The sequence below is a fragment of the Camponotus floridanus genome, unplaced genomic scaffold, assembly GCF_003227725.1.
Source record: "Camponotus floridanus strain SB8 unplaced genomic scaffold, Cflo_v7.5 scaffold1, whole genome shotgun sequence".
Lineage (NCBI taxonomy): Eukaryota > Metazoa > Arthropoda > Insecta > Hymenoptera > Formicidae > Camponotus > Camponotus floridanus.
In genome coordinates, this window is record NW_020229214.1 from 2,641,622 (window position 1) to 2,667,144 (window position 25,523).

General features: G+C 33.7%; 1 protein-coding gene across 9 annotated transcripts in view; it reads right to left on the reverse strand.

Annotated features, from left to right (window-relative positions):
- Window positions 1-11,348: 11,348 nt before the first annotated feature.
- Window positions 11,349-25,523, reverse strand: part of LOC105250434 (nucleolysin TIAR) — a 403,479-nt gene continuing 389,304 nt past the window's right edge. For 4 of the 9 annotated variants that reach the window (XM_011256525.3, XM_011256534.3, XM_025407565.1 and 1 more), the window contains 4 exons: window positions 22,857-22,986; window positions 21,072-21,313; window positions 20,194-20,377; window positions 18,342-18,758 (listed from right to left, as the gene is read on the reverse strand). In XM_011256525.3, the coding sequence (XP_011254827.1) occupies window positions 18,708-18,758; window positions 20,194-20,377; window positions 21,072-21,313; window positions 22,857-22,986 (607 nt within the window). In that variant the 3' untranslated portion in view covers window positions 18,342-18,707. Of the gene's footprint in view, window positions 11,418-12,907; window positions 16,178-18,341; window positions 18,759-20,193; window positions 20,378-21,071; window positions 21,314-22,856; window positions 22,987-25,523 lie in introns of those variants that run through there. The other 5 variants (XM_011256527.3, XM_011256533.3, XM_025407453.1 and 2 more) reach the window with 4 other exon arrangements.

Genomic DNA, 25,523 nt, shown 5'->3' on the forward strand with positions numbered 1-25,523 from the left:
AGCAGCATCATTAATTTTCGTCTTTGGAACCAACAAATGGATCCCAGATAGTAACAAGATTCAACAATTTGTTTTGCTGAAAGTACCGCAACATCAAGACTTCGATTGGTGAGTAAAATATTATTCTTATTTTGCGCTTAAAATATGCGCAAATATTGACAAACGTTTTTAAATTATGATTTACTATGACATCATAAAACTCTACAATTAATGCTTGATTATTTTATTTTAATTATATTTGATTATTTTTCTTACACGTACAATTTTGCTATGATTACAGCTATAAAGCTATATAATTACAGTACAATCTTATTATGCATCTTAAATATTAAATTATAAATAATTAAAATTTATTTTTATTTTTATGTTATTCTAAAACATAAAAGACAGTTTTGTTTTCTTTTAATAAGTTATATTGTTTTTATATTGAGTTTATCAATTGAGTTAATTTAATAGATATATTTTTTATAAAATGTACATTAAAATACACATTTAAAAAAAATGTAGAATGATATAGATAAAGAATAGATTATAGTTAATTGTTAATCACAATTTACAAATTCTTATTGTTAGATTCTTTGTATATTCTCATATGGACTAATAACATGATTATTACTTTTCAAAATTTTTTAATCTATTTTATTGATGATGATATTTACACTCACATATCTCTTTAGAACCTGGAAAGGCTCTTTCAAGAGAGATTTAAATTCATAATTAGCTTCATGTTGATTCTTGTTTAGATTTTCAAATTTGAGAAATTATGTATCATAATACATTGAATGCTATTGTTTCTGCATACATCGTGTGAGTAGACGAGAAATTCATGCATTTTATCACAATATATTTATTATTATAAGAGTTAGTGTGTACATAAATTTAAAATTATAAATTATGCATGGTAATGTTATATTTAATATTTTATAAAGAGATAGTGCGTTATAAATTGCAATTTTTTTATTATAACAAGCATACAAGCATTATTTTTCAAATTTTTTATTTCTTCTTTGAGATATATATTAATGATAATAATTTGCAACACACACTTGTTGTACGAAGATTATAGAATATATTGAATACTTGAATACTTGAATATTTTGAAATGAGATATTATTGTTAGCACAAAGAGTAGAGGGAACTAGAAATATATGAAATAGAAAAAATAAATATTATAAAAACAAATAATAATACAAATGAATTTATTTTTACAAATAATAATTATTTATTTGGAGGAAAATTTATACTACATGTTTTATTATTAATTGATGATTCACTATGTTTATATTACTAATTGAAAGAGACATTTAATAACATTTAATTGATTGCTCTCTGAAATCTAGAATACTAAGCGCAAAAGCGTTGAAATTTTTTTATATAATTATAACAATATGCTTTATTTATTTGAAAGAATATTTATGCTATCCTAATTAAAAATAAGAGACATTTGATAATATTGAATTGATTGATATGAAATGTTAAGTAGAAACGCTAAATTTTTTTGTATAATTACATCATCTATTATAATAACATGGTCTAATCAGAACATTGCGTGAGAGTCGAGAATTACTGGATTCCAACACCCGTTCCGACCGCTTTCAATAGTTTTGGTATGCTACCAAAGCACCAAACAATCAATCACTATGCATCTTACGGCCGCTCGGAGAAGACTTACAACGTAACGTGATGTTGCTAGAACGAAATATACGAAGGTGCAAAGGACGAAAGCGGTTGCGAGGGTGGTGGAATGGCAGTGGACCGACAACCGCAAATGAGAATGGCAGAGGGAACTACGCTGTTCCACGCTTCTCTAGTGACCGATGAGGCCAATTCTGCGAACCACATTTGCTTCGTTCTGAGGCTGTTGCTCTAAACTTTTCTGTTGATTGAAATGAAGGAATTGGAATTTCACATCGAATTTCCTTTGTTCAGGTTAGACATCAATTAGACTTAATTGGCATGTACGGAATGCCATAGAATATTATCGTATATTTCTAGTTACTAGCGAGATACTAGAATAATTATAATGATTATCATTAATCAGACAAATTATAATGATTAATATCACGCAGTAGTTAATAAATGAGTATCTTAGAGATAAGTATTTGATAAGATAAGTGTTTTATTTTCATTCTTTTATACGCAAGGTATACATTAGTCGTAGTGTTGCTCTTTTATATATCCTTTATAAAATAGCTTATAATTGTCTGAATTTTTTTACAATGAATTGAAAACTTATAAAATTGATTATCGATAGATATACTTATAATATATGCTTATGCATGTTTTACAATAAAAAAATGTGTTAATAATTGTTTTAATTTTTGTCTCTTCTATTTTTAAATGATGTTTAAATTGCAAATGTTTTAATTGCACATATCGCGAATACATATGTCAATGGTCAGTTTTATATGAGTTTTCAATATACAGTTTTTGACTCAGGCAATTACAAATTACTTTATAAAAAATTGAAAACAACGCTATGATTAACGTATGTTTCACCTGAAACGAGATCAATAAAATACTTTCATGTTTTTTTATCGATAAAGTATTTTTTTATCGATAAAGTATTTATTTCTAAGATACTTATTAATTACTACGCAATATTGTATAACTAAATATTTTCAAGAAAATATGAAATTGAATAAAAAAATTAAAATTGAATAAAAAAATTGTTAATAATATATTTGTTTTGATGCTATAAAATGTGAATTTTGAACATAAAAATATTCCAAGCAGAATAAATTACATCAAAATTTATAATTGTGGATTATACATAAATACAATATTAGAATAACTAATATATGAAATTTATGTAAATTTTTATAGATACCGCAAAAAGAGAAAGATATGTCGTCGCAAACCAATGTCTAGTCACCTAAGTTTAAACTTCCAACTATGGGTACTCATGCAGGTCGCTTGATTTGTATTCTCTAGTAAAAGTTGCGCCATAGCTATCTGTTAGGCAAATTACTACAAAGTAACTGGGACTGACTGTTGATACGGAACAGGTTATCTAGCGTGAACGTAACATACAGTTTCTGAATCCAGTTTGTAAAATCAAACTTTATTCTAGCTACAAAATTCAGTTCAGGGTAAAGTCGATCATTTCAAACTTTTCTTGACGTTTCATATAAAAAACATACGATTTAAATCACGGTTGTAATTTCCCAATGCTATTTTCACATAAAAAATTTTATGTCGAAAAATGCGTAGAATTGCATGAATCGTAAGCAGACATAAAATGACAAACGGAAATAATTCAACAAAATAAATTAAGAAAATAATTAATTCCTTAGTTTAGGTTGACAATATATTTACTTAAATCTCTTCTTGTTATAAAAGAATTATGAATCGTAAAAATTGCACATTACTTATATAATTCTATTTTAGAAAAACTTCAATAGTTATAAAAAATATATAAAACATTATATATAGGATAAATAATATAAACGTGATATATATTTCTTAAATCGATTTATATCAATTAAAGTCTGATACCAATAGTTATTGTAACTTTTAATCTGTTTTATGTCACACAAATCATAAATAAAGAATATACATTTCAAGAATCTTGCATCCTCTTAAAACAGATTCTGCAGACGATGCACCTTTTTGGAATAGTCCAATATTCTTTTTTACGATCGCGTTTTGCTTTGCTCGGTTCTTCCTGTAGTCCGTACCTATTTCCGCAAAACCATAAAATTGCGGTGCTTCAATTTTCGTATCTTGATTGTACAGACAAATGATAGAATTCAGAGCATTTATCCATAAGATACCGTTTAATTTACGAATCTTGATAAAACTATATTAACCAACCACATCTAAATAAAATGAGCTTATATCTATCTTACCTTATATAATCTATCTTACCTTGACACAACTAAATTTAGGAGAAATAAATAATCTGCAAAACTGCAATGCAAACAAGAATACTTTCGTTCAATGATTCACTTTTAATAAAATAACATCTGCTAGCAGACAAAAGCTTTATTTAGTTCGATTATTGTTTTTTCTCCTTAAATTTGATCGAATATAGTTTTGTAATATCATATAAAAATTTTTGCTATCCGTATCAATAACGGTATATTATGCGTACAATTATGCGTACGGATATCGTAATCGTATGCTGAGCGAGTATCCAGTCCCTATGTATCGAGTCAGTCGTGTTTCTTCGTAAATTTAACGATTTTGTCGGTAGACGTGGGCACGTCCCAAAATGATGTACGGTTCGTTCGTATGAGTCGGCAGCTAATGCTCTAATATGCGCAAAGGGTGCCATGCCCGTGTCACGCGGATTACCACTAATTGTAGTTTATGCTTTATACTACGCTATTCTCTTGTACGGCCGTTGGGTATTCGATGTATTAACGGAGATCTCGTATGTGCGTTCGCACACGGAGGAGACGATCGTGTATCTACACCTCACGTGCGTGAAGATATGTGATAGATTGTATATGCGTATACGTGTTAGTGAACGTGATAGGGGTTCCCAAATTTTATGATTATTAACTTTGAGCTTATCAACTTTATAAGAGAAATATTGTTATTTTTCATTATTCGATCTAATAAATTCTTGCTCATCATTAAAATTGATTTTTTAAAATCATGAGATGTTTCTTTTGTATATTTATATATTTTTTCTTTAATTCACGAATCTTAATGCATATTATGAATAAATAGGAATCGCATTTGTTTGTTTTATTTTATTTATGGATATATATTTCTTAGCAATTTAGTTGTGTATTGCAGTTTTTCTAACGGTAGAATTTATTAATGGTAGAAATATCATATATATTTACATAGAATGCTGAAAAAGCTTAGAAATAATTATTATCTCGATCATGTTATTAAGTAAAACGGCTGCATAAGAAATTGACTAAATGTTATTTTATTTGATAATATATTACTATATTAATAAAACATAACAATTGCCCATATAATTATGCGAATGCAATATTTAGCATACCATATCACGTGTGTTATCATTAATTTATTGAACAATTAATTTTTCAAACAATTATAAAGTTACCCCACGTGATACAGAGATATAAAATATAGAGAGATAAAAAGAAAGAGAAAGAGAAGGCTCTCCTCTTTCTTTCTCTTTTTCTGGACGGAAAAAGAAAGATACGTTTCTCGACATGACGAAATTAGTACAGCCAAGAAAATGATGTATGGAATGCGACATATGAGCGGTTGAGCATTACTGTGATGCTGCTGCACACGCGGGGCTCGGACTTCCTCGGCTGTCATGTCATCCCAGACTAAAATAACCGGGCACCGCACCTCTGCCTCGCAATTAAGCGCGGCTGTATCTACCGGTTATACGCAGCACACGATCTCCCATCTACGCAGAGACGTGTACACAGGTGTGTGCGAATGCACGGGGGACTGCTTCGCAAAGGGTGCCATTCACAGTAACATACATCCGTGACTCCTAAGCACGAATCTTGCTAAAGAAGTCTTCACTTATTTTCAATTATGTTCTATTTTCGATTCTATTTTCAATTATGTTCTATTGTTATATTCTATTTTCAACTATCGTTCATATTATTCGGTAATTACAGAGAGAGGGAGCATTTAAATACTGGAGCATATTTAAGAAATATAGACATCGCAAAATAGAAAGTTTTTATGTACGTCGGAGAATCTTGAAAAACACAGGCCAAAAATATATTGTGAGATTCACGATACATTTAAATTGTTTATATTTATTTTACTACGCGTTCGGATATATCATTTATTTTTTTCTCCAGTGAGTCGATTGATATTTCTTTCCTTTCAAAATTTTTTGAATAACGTTTCTACTTAATTTGCTGCAGATATTTTGATTTTAAAATATTATTATTTTTAAAATATAAATATTTTTTCAGAATTAAATATATCGTGCAATCTCTCTCTCTCTCTTTCGTGTTATATAATTTCATTTTTTTTCAATTAATGTTCCCATGGTGCGCGTATTTCCTTCTGTTCGTTTTCACATTCACCGCGTTTGTATAATTACCTGCGTTGCGGCGCGCAACCCTTATTTTTTTAACAGGCAGAACAAGCGTATACAGCCGTTATATCTCGCGGCTACTATCGATGCGAGCGATGTTTACGTTTAATTACCGTTGAATACAAACGTTTAATTGTTACGCGTTGTTTGTACTTAAAGTTAAATGCTCTTTGTTTTCATCATGTAAACAGATGAGAAAGATTATTGCTTCGAAATTATTGCAGCCACGCAAAAATTACCAATGAGAGAAAATTTATGAAATGATTAGCGAGTTTAATTTTTTATTTTTGCAAGTGCAGATATTTTTTTGATAAAAAATATGTAATAATAAATATGAAAACATATATACGTATGTATAAACTTACCTTATTCGAGCGTTTCAATTTCTGTATTTTTTTCTCTTTAAATTGAGAATTTAGAGTTTAATATTAATGTGTATATACATTTTTGTTATACACATATATTTCATTGTTGAAAAAATATCAATACGGAATGGACTGGAAAGTAAAACACAATAACATACATTTTCTATAATATATTTTACATTATAAACCAACCATACATCATCATAATAATATCTTGTATTCTTAAGCCCTATGCGTGTTTTATCCTATATTTTCGTTTATATACTTCCTTCATATTTATACTTTGTTTACTTTTTTATAGTATTTATATATATTTTTATTTATATTCATCATTATTTATAGTGTACTTTATATGCTATATTATGTATATATAATATCATACACGTTCCTTTTTTTTTCTTACGCACGTCCTAGGGCGTCTCGCGGTAGTGTTGCGTGTGTATCGTGTGAAAATTGTTTCTGCAAGTGTACACATTTCACTGTGTCTGTGTACACAAGGCTGTCTCTGCTGCCCGCGCGCGTAGTACACGGTTCTAGCTCTCCCATTTTCTCTACATGCGTATGTGTGTGTGTGTGTGTGCGTGTGCATATGTGTATGTGTTTGTGTATGTATGTGTGTGTGTGTGTGATTTATATATTGTTGTGCATGTGCGTGCGCCACTGCGCGCGTTGTTGCAAATTACATGTATATTATACAGCTTTCGCTCGGCGTGTTGTTCTTGAGCTGCGTTCCCAGCTCCTTAACTTAAATATGCAACGGGGCTGCCATAGGACCCCGCGGGCCATACGTTTAATCGCGGAAGAATCTTACTTAAGTCGCGAGCGCTCGATCGCGCCTTCCACCCCCTCCTCCCTTCGTCGCTTTCATGATTATGACGCTTGCCTTCGTTGAACCTACATTTCGAAGATTGTTTCCATAATGTGTGCACAGTATCGAACGATGCTGGATGCACGATGGATGGATGTCGTACCGGCCCCTTCTCTCAAGCTTCGCTACGCTGTTTTATTAGTGTGTGATATACATGTGTGTTATTTTTCTTCCCCGATTGTGTGTTCACGCGTTCTCGCTGTTTTTCGCTGTTTCTCGTTTCCTCGTTGTTCTTCTCTTTATCGAAATGCATACACACAAAGAAGTGGATAAAGGCACCTAACTTCTTAGCATACAATCGTAAGTGATATGCCGCGTGTCGCATCGGGATAGGGAGAAGGGGCAACATCTACAGAGCTCTGCAAACGCATATCTCGTCAAGTTGTACGAAAAGCTACGAAAAAAAAATGAAGGAACGTCGTAATCTCTGTATGAATCGGACGCGATCATAATTATCGTACTTATTTTTTTTTTTAATTTTTATTTCTTAACGCTTTTTCGCTGAGGCATACTAGATCTGGTTTTTTTTTTTCGCTTTCTCTCTCATTCTCATTCTCTCTTCCTCTCATCCCCTTTATTTCTCATATCCGATATATTCATATTCTTCGTTTTTTTTTCTTCGCATGCTCGCCCTATTAATCTCTTTTCTCTTACACACGCTTTCTTTCATGCACATGCACCCTCTCTTTCTCTCTCTTTTTCACTACGTTTCTCTCGTTTTCGCTCCATACATATTAGACGTGTCTATTTTAGGGGCACGGGGGGTCCAGCAGGCTAGCCACAACATCTATTTTCTTTTACAAGTACGCTTTAATGTATTTTCTTATTTCTTACAGCTAAAGGTATTTAACACAGTATGTCGCGGGGCGCGCGCATTTATAGATGCCCCGCATTCGTTCGCTCCTTTCTTCTCTTCGTTAAGCTTATATTCGATATAGCTTCTATCTGTTGGCTAATATTATCTTCTTACACATATATGCATATGTATATATAATATACATATCTTTATTATATATAGATGCGCGTGTCTGTTTGTAGTCTTTCTTGTATTATATATATATATATATATATATATATATTTATATATATATATATATATATATATTTATATATATATTTATATATATATATTTATATATATATTTATATATATTTATATATATATTTATACATATATGTATATATATTTATATATATATATTTATATATATATATATATTTATATATGATTATATACATACATTTTTTTAAATTTTATATTATATTCGGTATCTACGCTTACGGCTCCTACTTTTGTTTTCTTTCACTGCTTTTTCTTTTAAACATTCTTGCACTAACACTAAGCTGTTTCCACGGTGCTTTGCATCGGTAAGTATCCCAATTTGGCCCGACTGCTGCCCTCGTCCTGCTAAGAATTATATTAGATTCTCTCGAGGGGCATCTTAAAATAAATAGTTTAGTTAAATGCACTTCGCTTAGAAAGAAAATATTCGCGTGTTTAGTTGCAATTCGCGATCTAAAATTTAGTCTCTTCCTAATAAAGGACACAGTAGTTTAGAAGAATTTGAAATTAGTTCTGTTTCAATAATGTGTTTAATAAGATTATTGATTAAAAAAACTATACGTTTGATATGCCCATATCGATAGTCAACACGCAAAGAATTCGGACAACTTGCTGCCTTGTCTTTAATAATTTGTCGTTCACAAATATTTATAAGTGCGAAGATTAATACCCGTGAATGGAAATTAAAGCGACATCTTAAAATTTAAGTCTACAACCCATAAATACTATACTAATACTTGATATCACATTCGAATTACATCGAAATAAATTATAAAGAGAGATTGTCATATCGCTACATGTGCGATTCGAAATGATCGAAATAAATGCAGTATGCAATAAATTTGATGACGTTTCGATTCGTCGGTTAAGATTTGTTTTTAAGCGTCACGGTTCTATCGCGAAAAGAGAAGAAACGAGTATACAGCTATAAATAACTTGAAGCACCAATTGATTAATTGTATTCCACGTCCCTTACTGCAGTTTCTATTGGGAGTGGTGGGATCAGTTGATTAGCTCGATGATATGTTTCATGTGTCCATTCGCGATGCCTACGTATCGATATCAAAATCGCGTTTTGTAGTACACTTGCGAGAGGCAAAAGCATTGCGAACACGATAGAATAGTAATCGATACACCTTGCTCTCTTACTTTCTCCAGGACCGACACCACCTCCTCTGTCCATTGCCTGCACGGGACTTGTGCAAACATGTCGGTAACAATAATTAATACCTATATAGCCCTCAATGAAAAGAACATGTACAAGTTTCTAAATGTATGTTTCTTCAATGATTGTCGACTATCGTTTGGTAAGTCTCCGCGAGATAAATCTGTTCAGGCGGAGGAACGTGTGCGGTGGCATCAGGACATCAGTCAAGGAAACAAATAAGAGAGCATTAAAGGAGGGGGCATGTGGATGAAAAAAATTGAAATTATATAATTGTTTGGATTGCTAAGATAGGGGAAGGGAAATATAATCGAATCGTTATATAATCGAAAAATGAAGAAGAAAATAAAGGAACACATTTTCGTTGATACTGAAGGCTATAATAAGATTCGATAGAAGTCAAATAGTCAGGGACAGTCGTTTGTTGGAATTTAAACGACGCGATGGTAAAAATCTCGAAATGGTGTGAATTATACCGTCTTATACGTTGCCGGGTTATAGAATCTAAGAACTGCGACTTGAGGACGCGGGCAAAGGATGGAGGCAGCAGCCGCAGCACGCGTGTTTCTGTATGTATTTATGCATGTGTACATGTATACATGTATATGTCTCTATGTCAGTGTATGCACATACACGTGTCCTGCCGTTTGTGCTGCATAAGGGTTTTGAGTATAATTTGCGGATAATTATTGCACTATTTTTCATGAACGCTTTTTCTCGTTAACCTAGTGATCGACAAGCTAGATTAGACTAGACTACGTCTAGGGTTTTTTGTTAAGTTTCTCATCGCTTTTACACGTATGCCGTGTGCATCTTGTGTATTTGGTGTTGTGTGTATTTACATACGCGTATATGTATTTTTACATCTCGTGTACGCGCGCGCGTGTTTCTTTTTTTGGATGGGTCCATGATTTTAGGTACCATAAGTGAATCTCCTGCTAGTTTTGCGCTCTAGCCTTCGTCTCGAGTTTGCCTCCTTTTTTACAGTTTGTATCGCCCCGGTTTACATTTCCCCGCCGTCCGTCATTGCCGTTCGCGATTCCACTGTCCCTATTTTTGTTTGCCTACTAAGTCAGATTACATTAATAATTATCTATCTATCATTTTATGCTACATTTTGGTTTCCCGTTTAACGCGATGAGGACTCGCTCGATCGGCTAGCTTCACTCGGTATATGTTCTAGACAACGCACGGGTCTACATTAAGTCAATATACACGCCTTAATGTTAAGGCGCCTTTCTTCAAATACTTTTTACAGGATCGGGCGTCCACGCTGATTCTTTAAAAGAGTGCAGGATCCGTCACTTTTTTTTTCTCTGTCGAAGGTGGAATCGAGTCGGAATGCATAGCGAGCAATTTGATAAGGGGAGTGACTGGGCGGAACGTAAGGAACGTAAAAGTAGAGTGTGTCAGATCCAATTATCCTCTTGTCGATTAAACGCTTTCCGGTATACGTTACTGTACAGAATTTGATTGACAGATGCAAACGCACGCGGTAACAGATTCTTATTGCATAATTCGTATTACAGTCTGCTATTGGGTCCCTCTTGCCACTCGAGATCTTCGTTCCCCCTCTCTCCCCTCGCTCGTTCCACCTTTCACAAAAATAACCTATATTTTTATTTCTTTCGCCTAACTAATAATGTACACGATATTTTCTTTTTACTTATATGTTTTCTCATATCGCTTTTTTCCCTTAAAAGCTAACTTTCTCACGCACAGTGCTTTATTTTACGCACAACGATTGAAAATAACAGCCCTCGCCGCCGCTGCGCACACAAGTGTGTATATATATATATATATATATATATATATATATATATATATACGTATATGTATATTATATATATATATACACACATTTTTGTATTTATATATATGTATATATATTTATTTATAATTTTGTTGCTTTTTCTTTGCATACTCGTGCCATGTCCTCGAGGCTAGTCACCCAATTTCTATCAGAAAACGAGATTCAATTAGCATGATGATTCCCCTTTTAAGCTATAATTTTAAATGATGTAAAAGTTTTGCAAATCGCGATTGTAATTTGCATTTTATTATATAATGTAGTATATCTCTAGATATATGTATATATATATATACTCTCTAAAATTTTTAATTCTTTAAACAATTGTTATTTGATGATAAAACACGATTGTTATAGACATAACTGATTCTTAGTGTCGAAAGAATGACATTTGATTATAAAAAGATATAGAGACACAATTATTTTCAAAGTGCAAATTACGAGAGAACTGAATAGAGAAATGATAAAACTTTATTATTAACATGCAAGAACTGCAGAAATAATCGTGGCCGCGCTTACATTACGTGCGATCGTGCATAATAATTTATATGTTGCATTAAAATAAAGACATAATAAAATTTAGAATAAGCTAAATGCATTCAGTAAGAAAATTATGCACGTAATTGAACATATGAATAAACATATTTCTAATATAGTGATACAAATTAGAAAGAAATCTGGCAAAGTATCTCTCGATATTTTTCGTGCGAATATGTACAAATTAAAATTCATGGTAGTAATTTGTATATAATTATCTCTAAACATTTTCTTTCAAAGCTGCAAATCAATTGAAAGCAAGGTGACAAAAATCCAGCCAATATTGCAACGTTATTTTTTAAACATGAATGATATGAATTATTGTATCAGAATCATTCATCGCGATTAAAAATCATCGCTCTCTCTCTCTGAGAAATGTGGCGGTTTTTATTGTCGAGCTTTCTTTCCAAAAGGAAAGTCACACTCTTTTAGCTGATTGACGCAATCGCGACGGATCGTTGATAGACATTCTCTCTACTTTCATCATAAAACATCTAAACTCTACGCGATGTTGGGCAGGTTTGATTGTGTCCTCTCTTCACTTTCTTTGCTGCGTTTCGAGCATTCATGTGTCGTACTTTGATCATCGATCTTTTTGATTGAGAAACGTCGAACGCTTTTGATTCGCTTAAAACACGATCCGTCTATCTTTTGATTAATAACAGAGTCGTCTATCTCGTTCATCCTATCTTGTTTCTGTCATCATCGACGCACTTTTCTCGCCCCTTAATCATCGCATCCCTCGCCTCTTTCTCTCTTCTTTTTTATCTTTTCTATCTATTCGTGTAGGTAAAATTATGGATTATGTATCCATGGAATGTGGCATCATGAAAAAGTTTCACTCGAAAGAGGCATTATTGTGCTGTTTAAAGCGCGACTAATAATATTTTTGAGCAGAATAAAGCTCTTTCACTACAAACAAAAACAATGAAGTGTTTTATCGAATATCATATTTCAAACATGTTCTATGCAAAGCAGATGACATTTCGCGGCTTTAATTTTAAGCTTATAATTTGTTAGAGCATAGTAATAATAAAGAATAACCATAAAAATTTTTTATATAATATATTTTTAAAAAATCATTGAAAAATTATTCTCATTTTGAAAAATTTTTGATGATTAAGGACTTGAAGCTTTAGTGTTCATTAGTTTTCCTATAGATTTGACTCGGTTCTCTACCTATTGCTCCGATATGAACGCCGTCTCAGAAAAAGCAGAGACGACAGTATTATCGGTGCGATGAGCATGAGTTGCGATACTTAAAACCAAAGGAGTGAAAGGAGGTGGTAGGAGCAAAAAGCAAGACGATGAAGATATAAACTATCGAGCACAGAGATAAAAAAGACGGAGCAATAAGTTTCAGCCGTTGCTCATTTTTTGATCCGCAGCTCTTCTGGACGATCCGTTTTCAGTAAACGGATGATTTTGAACGGTAGAAGAGTGCGTCGATGATGAGGTTACATATGATCAGAGACATAGCCGCGCGGACAGGGCACGCATGGACAAAAAAAAACTTAATTTGTCTAATCTAACTTTCGTGCTGTTTGTGCAATGTATCTATCTACGAATTATTTAATCTCTTTTTTTCACGTCTTTCGCTTGTGCTGTGCAGTTTATTCGTCACTCGTCCTTTCTCTCCCTCTCATTCTTTCTCTTTTTCACTTTCATACTTTCTTTTCTTCTCCTTCTAATATTCCTTCATATGTACGATTGCACTCATGCAATTGCTTACACGTTAACGACTTATATGAGTCTCGGTTTCGCCTTTTTGTATCAATTTCGCCAAGTCAAAATTCGGGACATCGGGGAGATTGTGATCGTTTTACTGCTTCTGGAACAATTAAAATATACGCATGCACGCACCGTCTCTTCTAACTATTTTGTTTGTTTATTATTATTTTTTTTCGTTGTTGAGAATTCGTGTGTTTCTCGTTTACGCAGTCGAGATTGATTTACAAAGAGACGGATCAATGGATGCCTTCTTTCTTCCTAAGCTTAACGTTTTATTGCTTAAACGTCATATAGAGTCTCGATTTGCTTTGGTTCTACATAGTCACATCTTATATAAAAATCTAACATTTACTTAAAAACCACGGCGATCCTGATCGGTGTTTCGCGCGTTCCATCACTTTCTCAGTTCGGAATGTGCTAAATTTGTCGGCATCTCCCACGTCGTACCACGGTACTGATTGTTTTATAAAAGTATCCAACTAGCCTAAATGCGTGTCCGAAAGACAGACTCGAATGATAAAAGCGAATGTTTAACTGCTTGCGAAGATTTCACGCGTGAATTATCGTTCGGCCACGAATTTGATAAGTAAGTGTATTAACCGAGGTACGAAGTCTTCGCAATGTGGAAAATGGAATAAGACACGTGGATCCGATAGTAGTTCCGTGGTTTTCGAGACGGGATAAGAATTTTACAAAGGGGTTGATTATTTTATCCCCCATAGAAACGCTGTGCTATCGAATATACATAAGATCCATCTTCCCGTTGTCGCCGAATTTCGAATCGGTTTCGAGTAACTTTTAATATAATATACCTATCTAACTAGCTAATTGTTGAATTTCGTTTATAATAATTTTTATTCTTTTATGTATATATATATATTTTTTTTTCATTTATATATATATGTATATTTATATATTTATATCTTCACGAGTGTTCCTTTCTTTCGATTAATCGATCTTTGTATTTACCATTTATACATCGTGGCTGCCGCAATCGGTTACGAGCATCCCTTCGACATTACTTCGTTTTTGAGTTAGTATTTTTCGCTGTTAAGCCCAAACTACAAAAATAACGAATCCGGGTAACGAGTTAGAATCCGAGGGTCTATCGTCGCTCTTCTATTTTTTTTCCATAGGATCAAGGAATTTATACGCATTGTTAAAGTGGTCATAAACCGGGTATCATGATCCCGTTAAACGTGAATATCCCTCGCTGAATGATACAATAGTATGCGTAATTGGCCAATTTTTTGCTAAAAAAACATTGTCAAACCATCACGAATGGCCTATTCACGTGTACTGCCGGATTTCGTGTTCTGTATTGAAGCTTCAGTCACTACTGTAACGACAAATGCTATCTATTTCTTCAAGCCGAGCGAGATACTATATTATCCTACAGACTGGACGAGAGGTATCTCCGCTTAATAATCGGTAGCGGCTTTTTCTCTTATATTGGACGTGAAAACTTATGGGGAGATAGGGATGTCGGATGCATCTTGCGCAAGGTTACCTAGGATTATGATTCTTATTTACTATCTTTTTTTTTTATTTCTCACTTTACTTCTTTGTTTTTACTAAGCGAGTGTTATCTGGTTTTCGTGATTGCCGCCTTTCGACTCGCGAATTGTCAAGCCAGAAGTGGCATGAGCTTTACTACTTTTGCTGTCGCGGTCGCGTCGATGATGACGGAAATGTTGTTGTTGTTGGTGATCGTGGTGGTAGTAGTAGTGGAGGAGGAAGTGATGGTGGTGATGGTGGTGGTAACTGTTGTTGCTGTAGAAGTTGTTCCTGTTGGTGGAGTATACTTGCTTACCATCACACTAGAAGGCTAGGCGTCAGCCAGTCCTCATCCGCTAGCTGGACCGCAACCAAGAACACACTTTACCATTTGAACACACAAACGCTGGTTAAGTCTTGGTCCGAATTTCAAGAAAGTAATAGAAATATGCTCGACAATATAGTTCTCTCTCTCCCTCTCTTTCACTCGTCTTCGCGCTCGTCTGTGTGCTCTCTATCGTTTGCTCCCTTTCTCTCTCCCATTCATTCAATCTTTCGCTTCTCCATCATTCTTCACTTTTGCTTTCATGTGTTACAGTTTCTCACATTCTTCTACTACTAAATTCTAATCGATCTGAATCTACCTTCACCATGACTCAACCTCCACCACGTGGTGCAGTAGTAAGAATGTAAAAAATCTGGATAGTAATGTAAATAGTTATAGTATACCATTCTGTTTGTATTATTTAGAACGCATTAACGACGGCGAAGTGAACGCAAAATTAGGCTGTTTAAGAAAAATTAGGAGTTTTTCTGATATAATCACTAAAGTAAATTTTTCTTTATCAGATAAATCGAGTTTATGTTACTACAAGATCTGCGATAAAATATCACGGATTATTACGCCGATAAAATAGATGAATATCCTTCCTTATTTCGCTTTCATCTCTTACATCATTTCTTCCAATCCTTTTCGTGTGGTAGAAAATATTATCCTTTTGCATAAAAATATGCTGCAGCAAGTATTTTCAGGTTGAATACGAGGTTGAGCCAGGTTGTAGATGCAGTTATCCTGATGCTAATTGATATTCGAAAGAAAGGATAAGCCAGGCCGTGCGATGATAGTGGTAGCGATCACTGTGCCTGCGAATCGAAATATGTACATAAAAACAATTTTTTTGATAACTTCGAGTATCCCTTCCTGGTTAATGTAAAAGCTAATCGATTACATCAATAATATGATGTTCGATTTTAAATAATATTTATAAGAACGAATTAAAAAAAAGATAAATTAAAGTCACATGTACATACTCGTAATTAAGTTTATTCCGATTAATACAATTTTTATAAAACATTTGTCAAATTTGTATAATTTCAAATTAGTTAAGCAATTTGTCGAGATTGCTAAAAGATTGTGATATTTGCATAAACTGATAGTATGAAGTCTAACATCAATATCACTTTACAGAAATAAGAGAAACAAGAAAATAAAAGCATTTTAGAGGGATACTCGAGTTGAATTAGATAAAGTGCAAGAAGCATAATACATGCATGTTGCATACTATATTCATGCAGGTCAAGATCTATGCAGAGTAAACGACTAGCTTTTCATATTATATTTATGTGACATCTATTTAATATTAATTATTTTCTCTCTCTTCTCTGTCCTTGAATTTAATATTCTTCTCAATTTCGTAACATATTCTTTCTTATAAATAGAAAATCATTTTCTATTTATTGATACATATTTTGTATTATCAGATATACATTACAGTCTAATGCACGACGAACAAATTTACATGGAAATATTTGCATATTCGTAACTTCGAAGCCTTTAGCTCATGACTACAAATTGCAAGCATCCATGTAAATTTGTTCTCTCTTTAGGTTCTATTATGATCAAACGCGTATAACTTTGTAACTTTCTTGCGACAAAAGGATATTATAAATATTATAAAATAAACGGAAAGTCAACTGTACAATTTATGCTGTTGGCGATATATTTTCAATGTTTCATCTCTTTTTCATTGTTTTATCGCTACTATCACTAAGAATTCGTGTTCAATTGAGGATTATTTCGATGGCTAGCTTTCAAGCAAGTTTCAAAGTGATATTTCGCTTGACATGCAGTGATATAATGCGAGCTCGGTTTTTCGGAAAGAGATATTTGTGCGAAAGAGCGAGCTAACTTTTCTTACCGAAATATCTCTTTCGATGCGATCGATGAGCAATCGTACGTGACTTTTACTTTGCTATGTGCGATATGTACAAAAGACTCACTAAAGTGACTATAGCTACGTGAAATGTATATATCTTCTTAAGCACATACGGGCGACAGGCCGTTTTACGCACTGCAAACAGCTGCAGATTAATGACTGAAAGCCGAAATCGATACAGAATTTGTAATATGTTACGTTATCTCGAATTGTTTGTAGTCATATTGTTGATAAAAGTTATCTAAAGATTTTTCATGCGCTTTTATTAAATATATCAGTAGTTTTGAAATTATTAAAAAATGCTGTGCATGTGTGGAAAAATGTTTACAGTACATTTTTATATAGATACTTTTCCAAGGAAAGATGAATATATATTTTGCTAATTTAGTAGCCAGAAATGTCTGGATGTTCTAAATTAACAATATGTATATTATAACATGTTTTATAATGTTTATTAAATTTTCAACATTATTAATAATTAAAAAGATTTTTACAAATCATTAGATTAAGACAAGTTGAATGTGTGGCAGATTAAAAGGCGAATGAATGGAATTGGTGAACACGAATCGGATTTTAAATCAGATACATACATATATATATATATATATATATATATATATATATATATATTCGTTCACTAATTCATTATTTCAACTTAATGCTCTTGAAAATTTATTTTCTTATTCCCAAAAACTGTGTATTTTCTCTAACAGAATCTTTTAACCTTGCTCCAACTTATTTTTTAATCTTATAAATTGAGAAATACATTGTGTTTATATAATCATGTAATAATAAGCCAGAATTTCTAAGTAACAGAAGTTTATATTGTTTGATTCAACCATTTAAAATGTACGTAATAACCACCAAAAAAATTATCAAATTTACATTTTAAATGAAAATATATAATATGTGCATGTAACGCCGAGAGCACATATACGGTTTTGCATAATAAAAATGCTACTATTAATAAGCATAAAGTCATAAAATATTTTTGAAAAGTTTTCCTTTTACTTAATAAATGAGAGCAAGAAAAACATAAAGAAATAGCAGAATTAATTTAAAAATTTTAGACTAGAATTTTTTAGCGAGCTTTTAAATTAAGATAGTCATTCTCAATCTTCAGATCTCAAGTTGTCAAGTTCAGAAATTGTTCTTGAAGCAAAAAGAACGCGGAGCATTAAAAGCGGTGCTGAGTTGAAATGCATTTGCTGCGTTTGCCCGAAGCCATCCTTGTGATCTCTTTTCAAATATTCCACATTTTTTGTAGCAATGTCGTTTTTAGCGGTGGCGTATGTATGTGCCTGTGTACAGTGCGCATTTTCTTACGTGTGCAGTTCGTGCGGAAAGCAAAATGGTCGAGGTATACTTTTCTGGACAACAACTACGATAAGTATCATATTTCACCTCACTGCCACGAACCAAAATTTTTTGCAACATATCTAAATCTCGAGAATCTCCTATAACCCCTCGTCGAGCGGGAAAACGAGTCTGTCTTGCTCCATCAATGTCTGGTGTAAGAAAAATAAAAATTGCTCTGCTAGTACGAAATGCAATCTCTTATCAACAGATTAGAAATTATATATAAAACATGTATAGAACTAATATGATTATATAGCATTACATGACATTATTATATCTCATGAATGATTTACTATTGGATAACATCAAACCAACTTCATTCCCTTTGAAACAAATATCTTGACACAAAATAAGCAATCATTGTTTTCTCAGTTTCTATTAATATCTCTCGAAATTCGGTTCAAGATATAATAGAAATAAATATTGTATAATTTTTTTTATTATATATATTTCTCGTTGTTATTTGTATGAATTTATTAGCATGCTTACTACAAACATTCTCCACACAATCGCTATAATTGCGGCTGTCATTAGGCGTTTTTATATGATAAAACAAATGCATTTGCCGCGACTAAATATACGTTTTTCTAAATATACATTAATCTCACACAGTAGAGATTACTAAAGTGTTATATCTTATGTTTAAATGTAAGAGAAAAGTACTTACCGTTTTATCAATGTTATTATAATTTCAAATAATATGCATGTGCATAAATAATGCAATGTGAGGTAAATGTGTTCTATTTTTCTCAGTTCTATTCATTTATAATATATATATATATATATATATATATATATATATATATATGTATGTATATGAGATCCATTTAATGATAATCCATATTTCATTTATACACAGCACTATTTTTTATTAATGATTAAATAAGCTCTTATTCTATTTATAGCAAACGAGTAATTTTTTTAGATTAAATTAGCGACAGAAACATTGAAAATCAATAACATAGCAATGTATGAAAAGCGGTTTATTATTAGTCACGACAGAGAAAATAATCTTTATTTTGCAGTATAATTTGAGAAAACGCAAATTTTCATTTTTGCATATATTATATTTATAACTACTATCGTAAATAATGCTGGTATAAACTGTTGAAATTAGCATATCGCCGTTGCTCCTGTAACCTCGTAATGAACGTAACTCAAGCCGGAATATTATACCGAATATATGTGTGTAGCTAATTATATCATACGTGTTATACTGTAGCTATGTTTACTGTTTCGTCCGTGCAAAATTGTTCCACGTGAAGCGTACCGTGTTCTATCGCTCGGTCTCTCGAATGATATACAGTATCAAGTTTACGAGGTTTCCTAAGATCACCGACAATATATACGTATATGCTACGCGCACTCTTCTGCCGACACATGCCTTCGATATTCTTTTGATATCGAATCGAGTTTTCACGTGCAACATTTACAAGCCAATACCGGCACCAACAGAATTGCTTTGAACAGAGGACAAGATGCAAAAGTATGTAAAAAGCGAAACACTCCTATTCAACATCACACATACAAGTACGATGCACACTTGCACGCGTATACAGATGGGACAGATAAAGTAATGGTTACCTGGAACTGTTGCATCGGGTAGGCCATCATTTGTGCCGGAGGCGGTGGTGGCGGGGGTGCGGCTTGCACCCCTGGGGGTGCCGTGACCGTCGTGGCGTGGTGTGGTGGTAACTGTGGTCCCCCAGGTAATCCCTGACCCCATCCTGCTGCTGTGCCAGCAGCGTGGACAGCACCCATGCCCATTCTACGTTTGTAAGACATACGTAATTGTCAAATACAATTTCACAAAGAAGTGGATAAATGGATTACGATTCATTTTCTGTCTGATATATATGTAATTTATATTCGTATCGTAAATTATAATATATTGTTCTATTGTTAATATTTTTGTTGTGAATAATTGATAAGTTTGATGAAAAATTATCTAAGCATATTATATTTTTGTGTTATGGCTATGTTTGATTAATTTTATTAATATGTATAATTGTGTCTGATAATTTAAATTCATTATGAATTAAAACACGCATCTTACGGATTCTAATATTTATAATTTTTTAGTTATGAATATTTACAAAAAATATAAAAAATATTATAAAATTATCTAAGCATATTATATTTTTGTGTTATGGCTATGTTTGATTAATTTGATTAATATTGGTGTCTGATAATCATTAAATATGAATTAAAACGCACCTCTTACGGATTCTAATATTCTATAATTTCTTAGTTATAAATATATACAAAAATGATAAATTGCTGAATTTCAAAGTTAGCTCGATGTGAAATTGTTTCATAATCCATTGCACCTCGAGACAAGACGTCGCAAAAAGATGAGGGCGAGATGATATATTTATATTAGACTTGAATCTTCGATTATTCAAAACTTCCTCGTGCAAAACTTGGGGAAAAGAAGAACTTATCTCGTGTGAAAAGCTTACCCCATATATTGCGCCTGTTGATATCCGGCGAACTGGCCGTAGGTGTATCCTTGCATGCCCTGAAGGAAGCCACCGGCTTGCATTTGTGTCGCTGTCGTAGGATAAGATTGGGGTGGATACCAGTATCCCAGTTGTCCAGCATTGCCAACGCCACCGACGCCTCCGACACCCGCGACGCCCGCCGCCGCCGCGGCGGCAGCTGCCGCCGCCGCGTAGTATGGGTACGTCGCCGACGATAACGCCTGAAAGAGCACAAGGATCAATGAAATAGAAAAGAGCAAGAACATTGTCTGGATTTTATGCTTAACGATGTCGATAGGGTCAGGAATGGTAATTTCGTTCCGTCGAAGATTTGTATGGTCGTTTGTTTAAAATGGGCGACGCGTGAATCTCAACGCGATCATTTCATCGCCATCGCGTAAATTATTTCTTATTATTTCGTTGCATCTCCCGCGAATTTATTCGCGTTCTTTTATGATATATATATATATATATATATATATATATAAATGAAATTAAATTGTATCTTGCTGAATTATCTTAAGATAATTTGGGATGATATGTATTTTTAATTAAATATTTAATGCTTTACTTTATATGTAATTAATCTCTCTATGATACAAGAGAAAATGACTTTGTTTGTATTTTCCGATAAAGCTCGAGAAATTCTCAACCTTGAAAGCGATATTAAAAGGATGATGTTGTAAACGGGATATTTATATATGTATCGGCTGTTTAATGATTAGCATTTTCAATGGGATTTGTGGAAATAATGTGCGGCCATTATGCTGTTCGTTAAAGCGGCACGATGAACTCGGATATCACGCAAACCAGTTTGATTCCGTTGAATACGAGAACAGAGTATGGCAGGATACGTACTAACGTGATATCTCGGCTCCCCTGGGAGAAGCGCGTTATGGGAATAGAGATCAATTAGAGCGATGTCACGGGCCGAGTAGCAGTGGATGGATGCACGGAAGTACTACCGGGGAGTGCGAGAGGGTTTGGGAAGTACTTCGGGTACCATTCCCAGATCGGGCGTAGCTACCCGTCCTAACGGAGCTAATTGCTAAGAGACCCGGCCCGACACACTTCGAAGAGAGGCACCTGAATAGACCGGAATCTTGCACGATTCTCTGTCTGTTCTTCCTTCTTTCGTCCCTCTCTCTCTCTCTCTTTCTCTCTCTCTCTCTCTCTCTCTTTCTTTCTCTGCCTTTCTTTTTCTCTCTTTTTTCTCTTTTCTTTATTCTTTCGCCGGACTTTCGAGCCATATACCGATATATCGATAGAGATACTTTAGTCGCACGAGACCGGAAGGAACCGGGAAGTAATCGAATTTAGTAACTACTTTCTTTGAACGTTCTCACTTCTTAGAAACGCGACTGTACGCTTTAGTTTCAGTAAAACATATAACAACGACAAGCTTTTATATGTATATCGAGAATTCTGTCATGTTACATCGCTTTGACGTGTATGTAGATATTAGAGAGATTAAATTTGAGATATTAATGTCAGTATATATTATTCTCTTTCACATAATTCTCTCTACAATACAGACGTTTGTGACTTATATTCACTGATGCGCGTAAGGTCGCTGTTTTTCTTCTCATGCATTATATCGGAAAGAAAATCAGCGGCAATGTTTATTCATGAAAGAAGGTAGAAGAGTTCTCTGATTTGATACGAGCGGCGATGTAAATGTTGGAAAACACAGAGGACAGAATTCACGTCGAAACTGTCCTTCCGATAGAGAGGATAAAAGTAAAAGATAAAGAGAGAGTTTACCTGTCCAGTTTGTTGAGCATTATTAGGATCTCCACTTTCCTTGCCCCAACTGCACTTCACTGTTTGGCCGTTGATATCTGTATTGTGTACCGCTACGATGGCGTGCGTGGCCGATTCCTTGGTAGAAAACCTGAAATCGAAGAAGAAGGGAATTTAAGTCTTTTGTTAGTACTTTTATGTCTTTTTCAACGTTGATGTTGGTGTTGGTACGGCGCGATGGTGTGTACAAAAAGAAAAATCCCTGAAGCAATGAGGTACTCTTTCCACGAGTTAAACTGGACCTTATTATGGTAGCTTAACGAAATGGCCTCTGCGAATAGTGCAATTTAATTTATGCGAATTTACTGCGCGCACGAATGAGCACGGTAATTGTGAATCTCGACGAATCTTGATTGTAGATGCAAGCATTCAATGTTAAATTCTACACACCGGTTATGCGGGTTTCATTTTTAGTATATATTTTTTTAGATAAATAAATGTTACCGTCAATGCAATATAAGTGATATAGATAAATTATATCTTGATGTTTTGCTCCTTTGACAGCATAAAAAAATTAAGAAATGAAAGCGAAAAAATAAATATTTCAAGCATTTTTGTCTGATGATATTTATATTATATCTTTTATCGCTTCAGATATTATTTTGTTTCTGTTACATGAATATTTAAATATAAGAATATATCTAATTTTATATATAGCGTTTTTCAAATTATTCAAATATACGAAATTTGCCACTTATTTCAATATATGAGATTTGTCACTTTGCGGTAAATAATCGATTTCGTCTTAGAAAAAAGACGAGAACGCGCGTTTTTAAGAACGTGATTGGAGCACGACGAATTCGGCAAGGTACACGAGCGTGACAGAGAATTATTGAATTTATCGAGGATTAGGTCACTTTTAACGTTCGCGTTCAAGATTGCACAATGGCCTGTCCAGGAGTTTGCCCCTTTCCATCTATCGAGCTTCCATCCACGATCGTTGAGTAGGACGAACGATGGTCATCGTCAGCAACCCCTTCCCTCCTCCCTCCTCCCTCTAAGACCGAACCTCGAGCGATAACCAGCAGCAGATAAGATTCTTTCTTTCACAGGAGAAGAAAAGACCTCCTACCCTTATCCACTTTCCCGTCTTGCTTCCTCGTTGTACCTTGCAGTAAGTCCATACGTCATCCCGAGATATTCGTTTCCGGGGTTCCACGCTACAGAATAACGGAGGGAGGAAGAGCAATTAGACGAAAGATATCTGAACGACGGACATTGTCTAGGGGTGGCGGAACTGTGGCGGATGTACGAAGCGGGTGGAGGCTATCCTATTGGCTCAGAACGGGCAAGAATGATATCGAGCAACGTGCGCGAGAAAGGATAAGAAGTAGGGAAGAGGAGGGAAACATATACGTATATAAGAAAGGATTTTTTGTCTCCTTCTTCCGTCCCTGTTTCCCTCTAGGCTTTTTCCTTCTCCTCCCTCTTATCGTTCCTTCTAGAGCAACCCTCCCACGCTCTCGGCAGTCTTTTCTAAGGTAGGTCACGGATCCCTAGCCATCGTTAAGGTAGAGCGCTGAATTCGCTTTCGGGAGATATAAATGCTCAGCTGATTTCTTAAATTGTTAGATTTTTCTTTCCAGTTTGAAGATATCGACACGACCACGATAGTGAAATTTGTAATTACTTTTCAAATTGTGAGAATTCCTTTTTATCTAGGTGCAAATCTCTCTCTCTCTCTCTCTCTCTCTCTCTCTCTCTCTCTCTCTCTCTTTATGTCACATGACATATATGTCATTAAATATTATTTTTATTTCGAATTTAACAATTCTTTATTAATGTTTTTTCAAACAAACATAACTAATCTTGTCGAATACGTGGAGTTGAACTGAAATATATGATCTGCGTGGATGTAATGGGTAGATTAATGAAATGGCCACGATCCGAGCTTGATGAGTCCGACATGCTGCCATTGACCCGACATGTTCTCGCGTTTCGTGCCATAAATCACAGGCGACGGTGGGTATTGATGCACTATTCATGCGATTTCCTAATATTTCGTAAAATCTCGTTTGATGATTCGCATTACGCTGGCACCAATCATCGTATATGATTTTGAAAATTTCCTCAAGTTTCACTATAATCAACCAGATTGCACACTCAAAATCCAATCGCTTTATGCAAATCTATCTCCCTCTCTCTTTATATACATATATACATTGATTTGTTCTTGAGTAAAGTTGTTTGATTCTATGATAAATTTATTTAGACAATCATTTATGTAAGCATATCATATTAATCTAACGTATAACTTTGACAAACAATACAAATAATAAATTTATTTGAAAGATAATATCTATAACTTTTCTTGATTGATTGTTATAATACTTTTCGATAAAATTATATTTGATCTCAATATTATCATTTTTTTTTTATTCAAGAGAGAGAGAGAGAGGTAGATATCTTATAAAAATATACATTTATTTCTGGAAATTGATTAGAGATGATTACGTACTACTTCGTCCAATATTCTGGAAAATTTTATTATGTTCAGTACGCGAATGGATTGAGTATTTGAGCACTTCAGGGAATAAAGGAAAAATTATAAAGTTATTATTATGACATCGTCAAGGAATACTTAAATAAAAGTTCGATTAAATTTACCACAACGTATCGCAATATTAA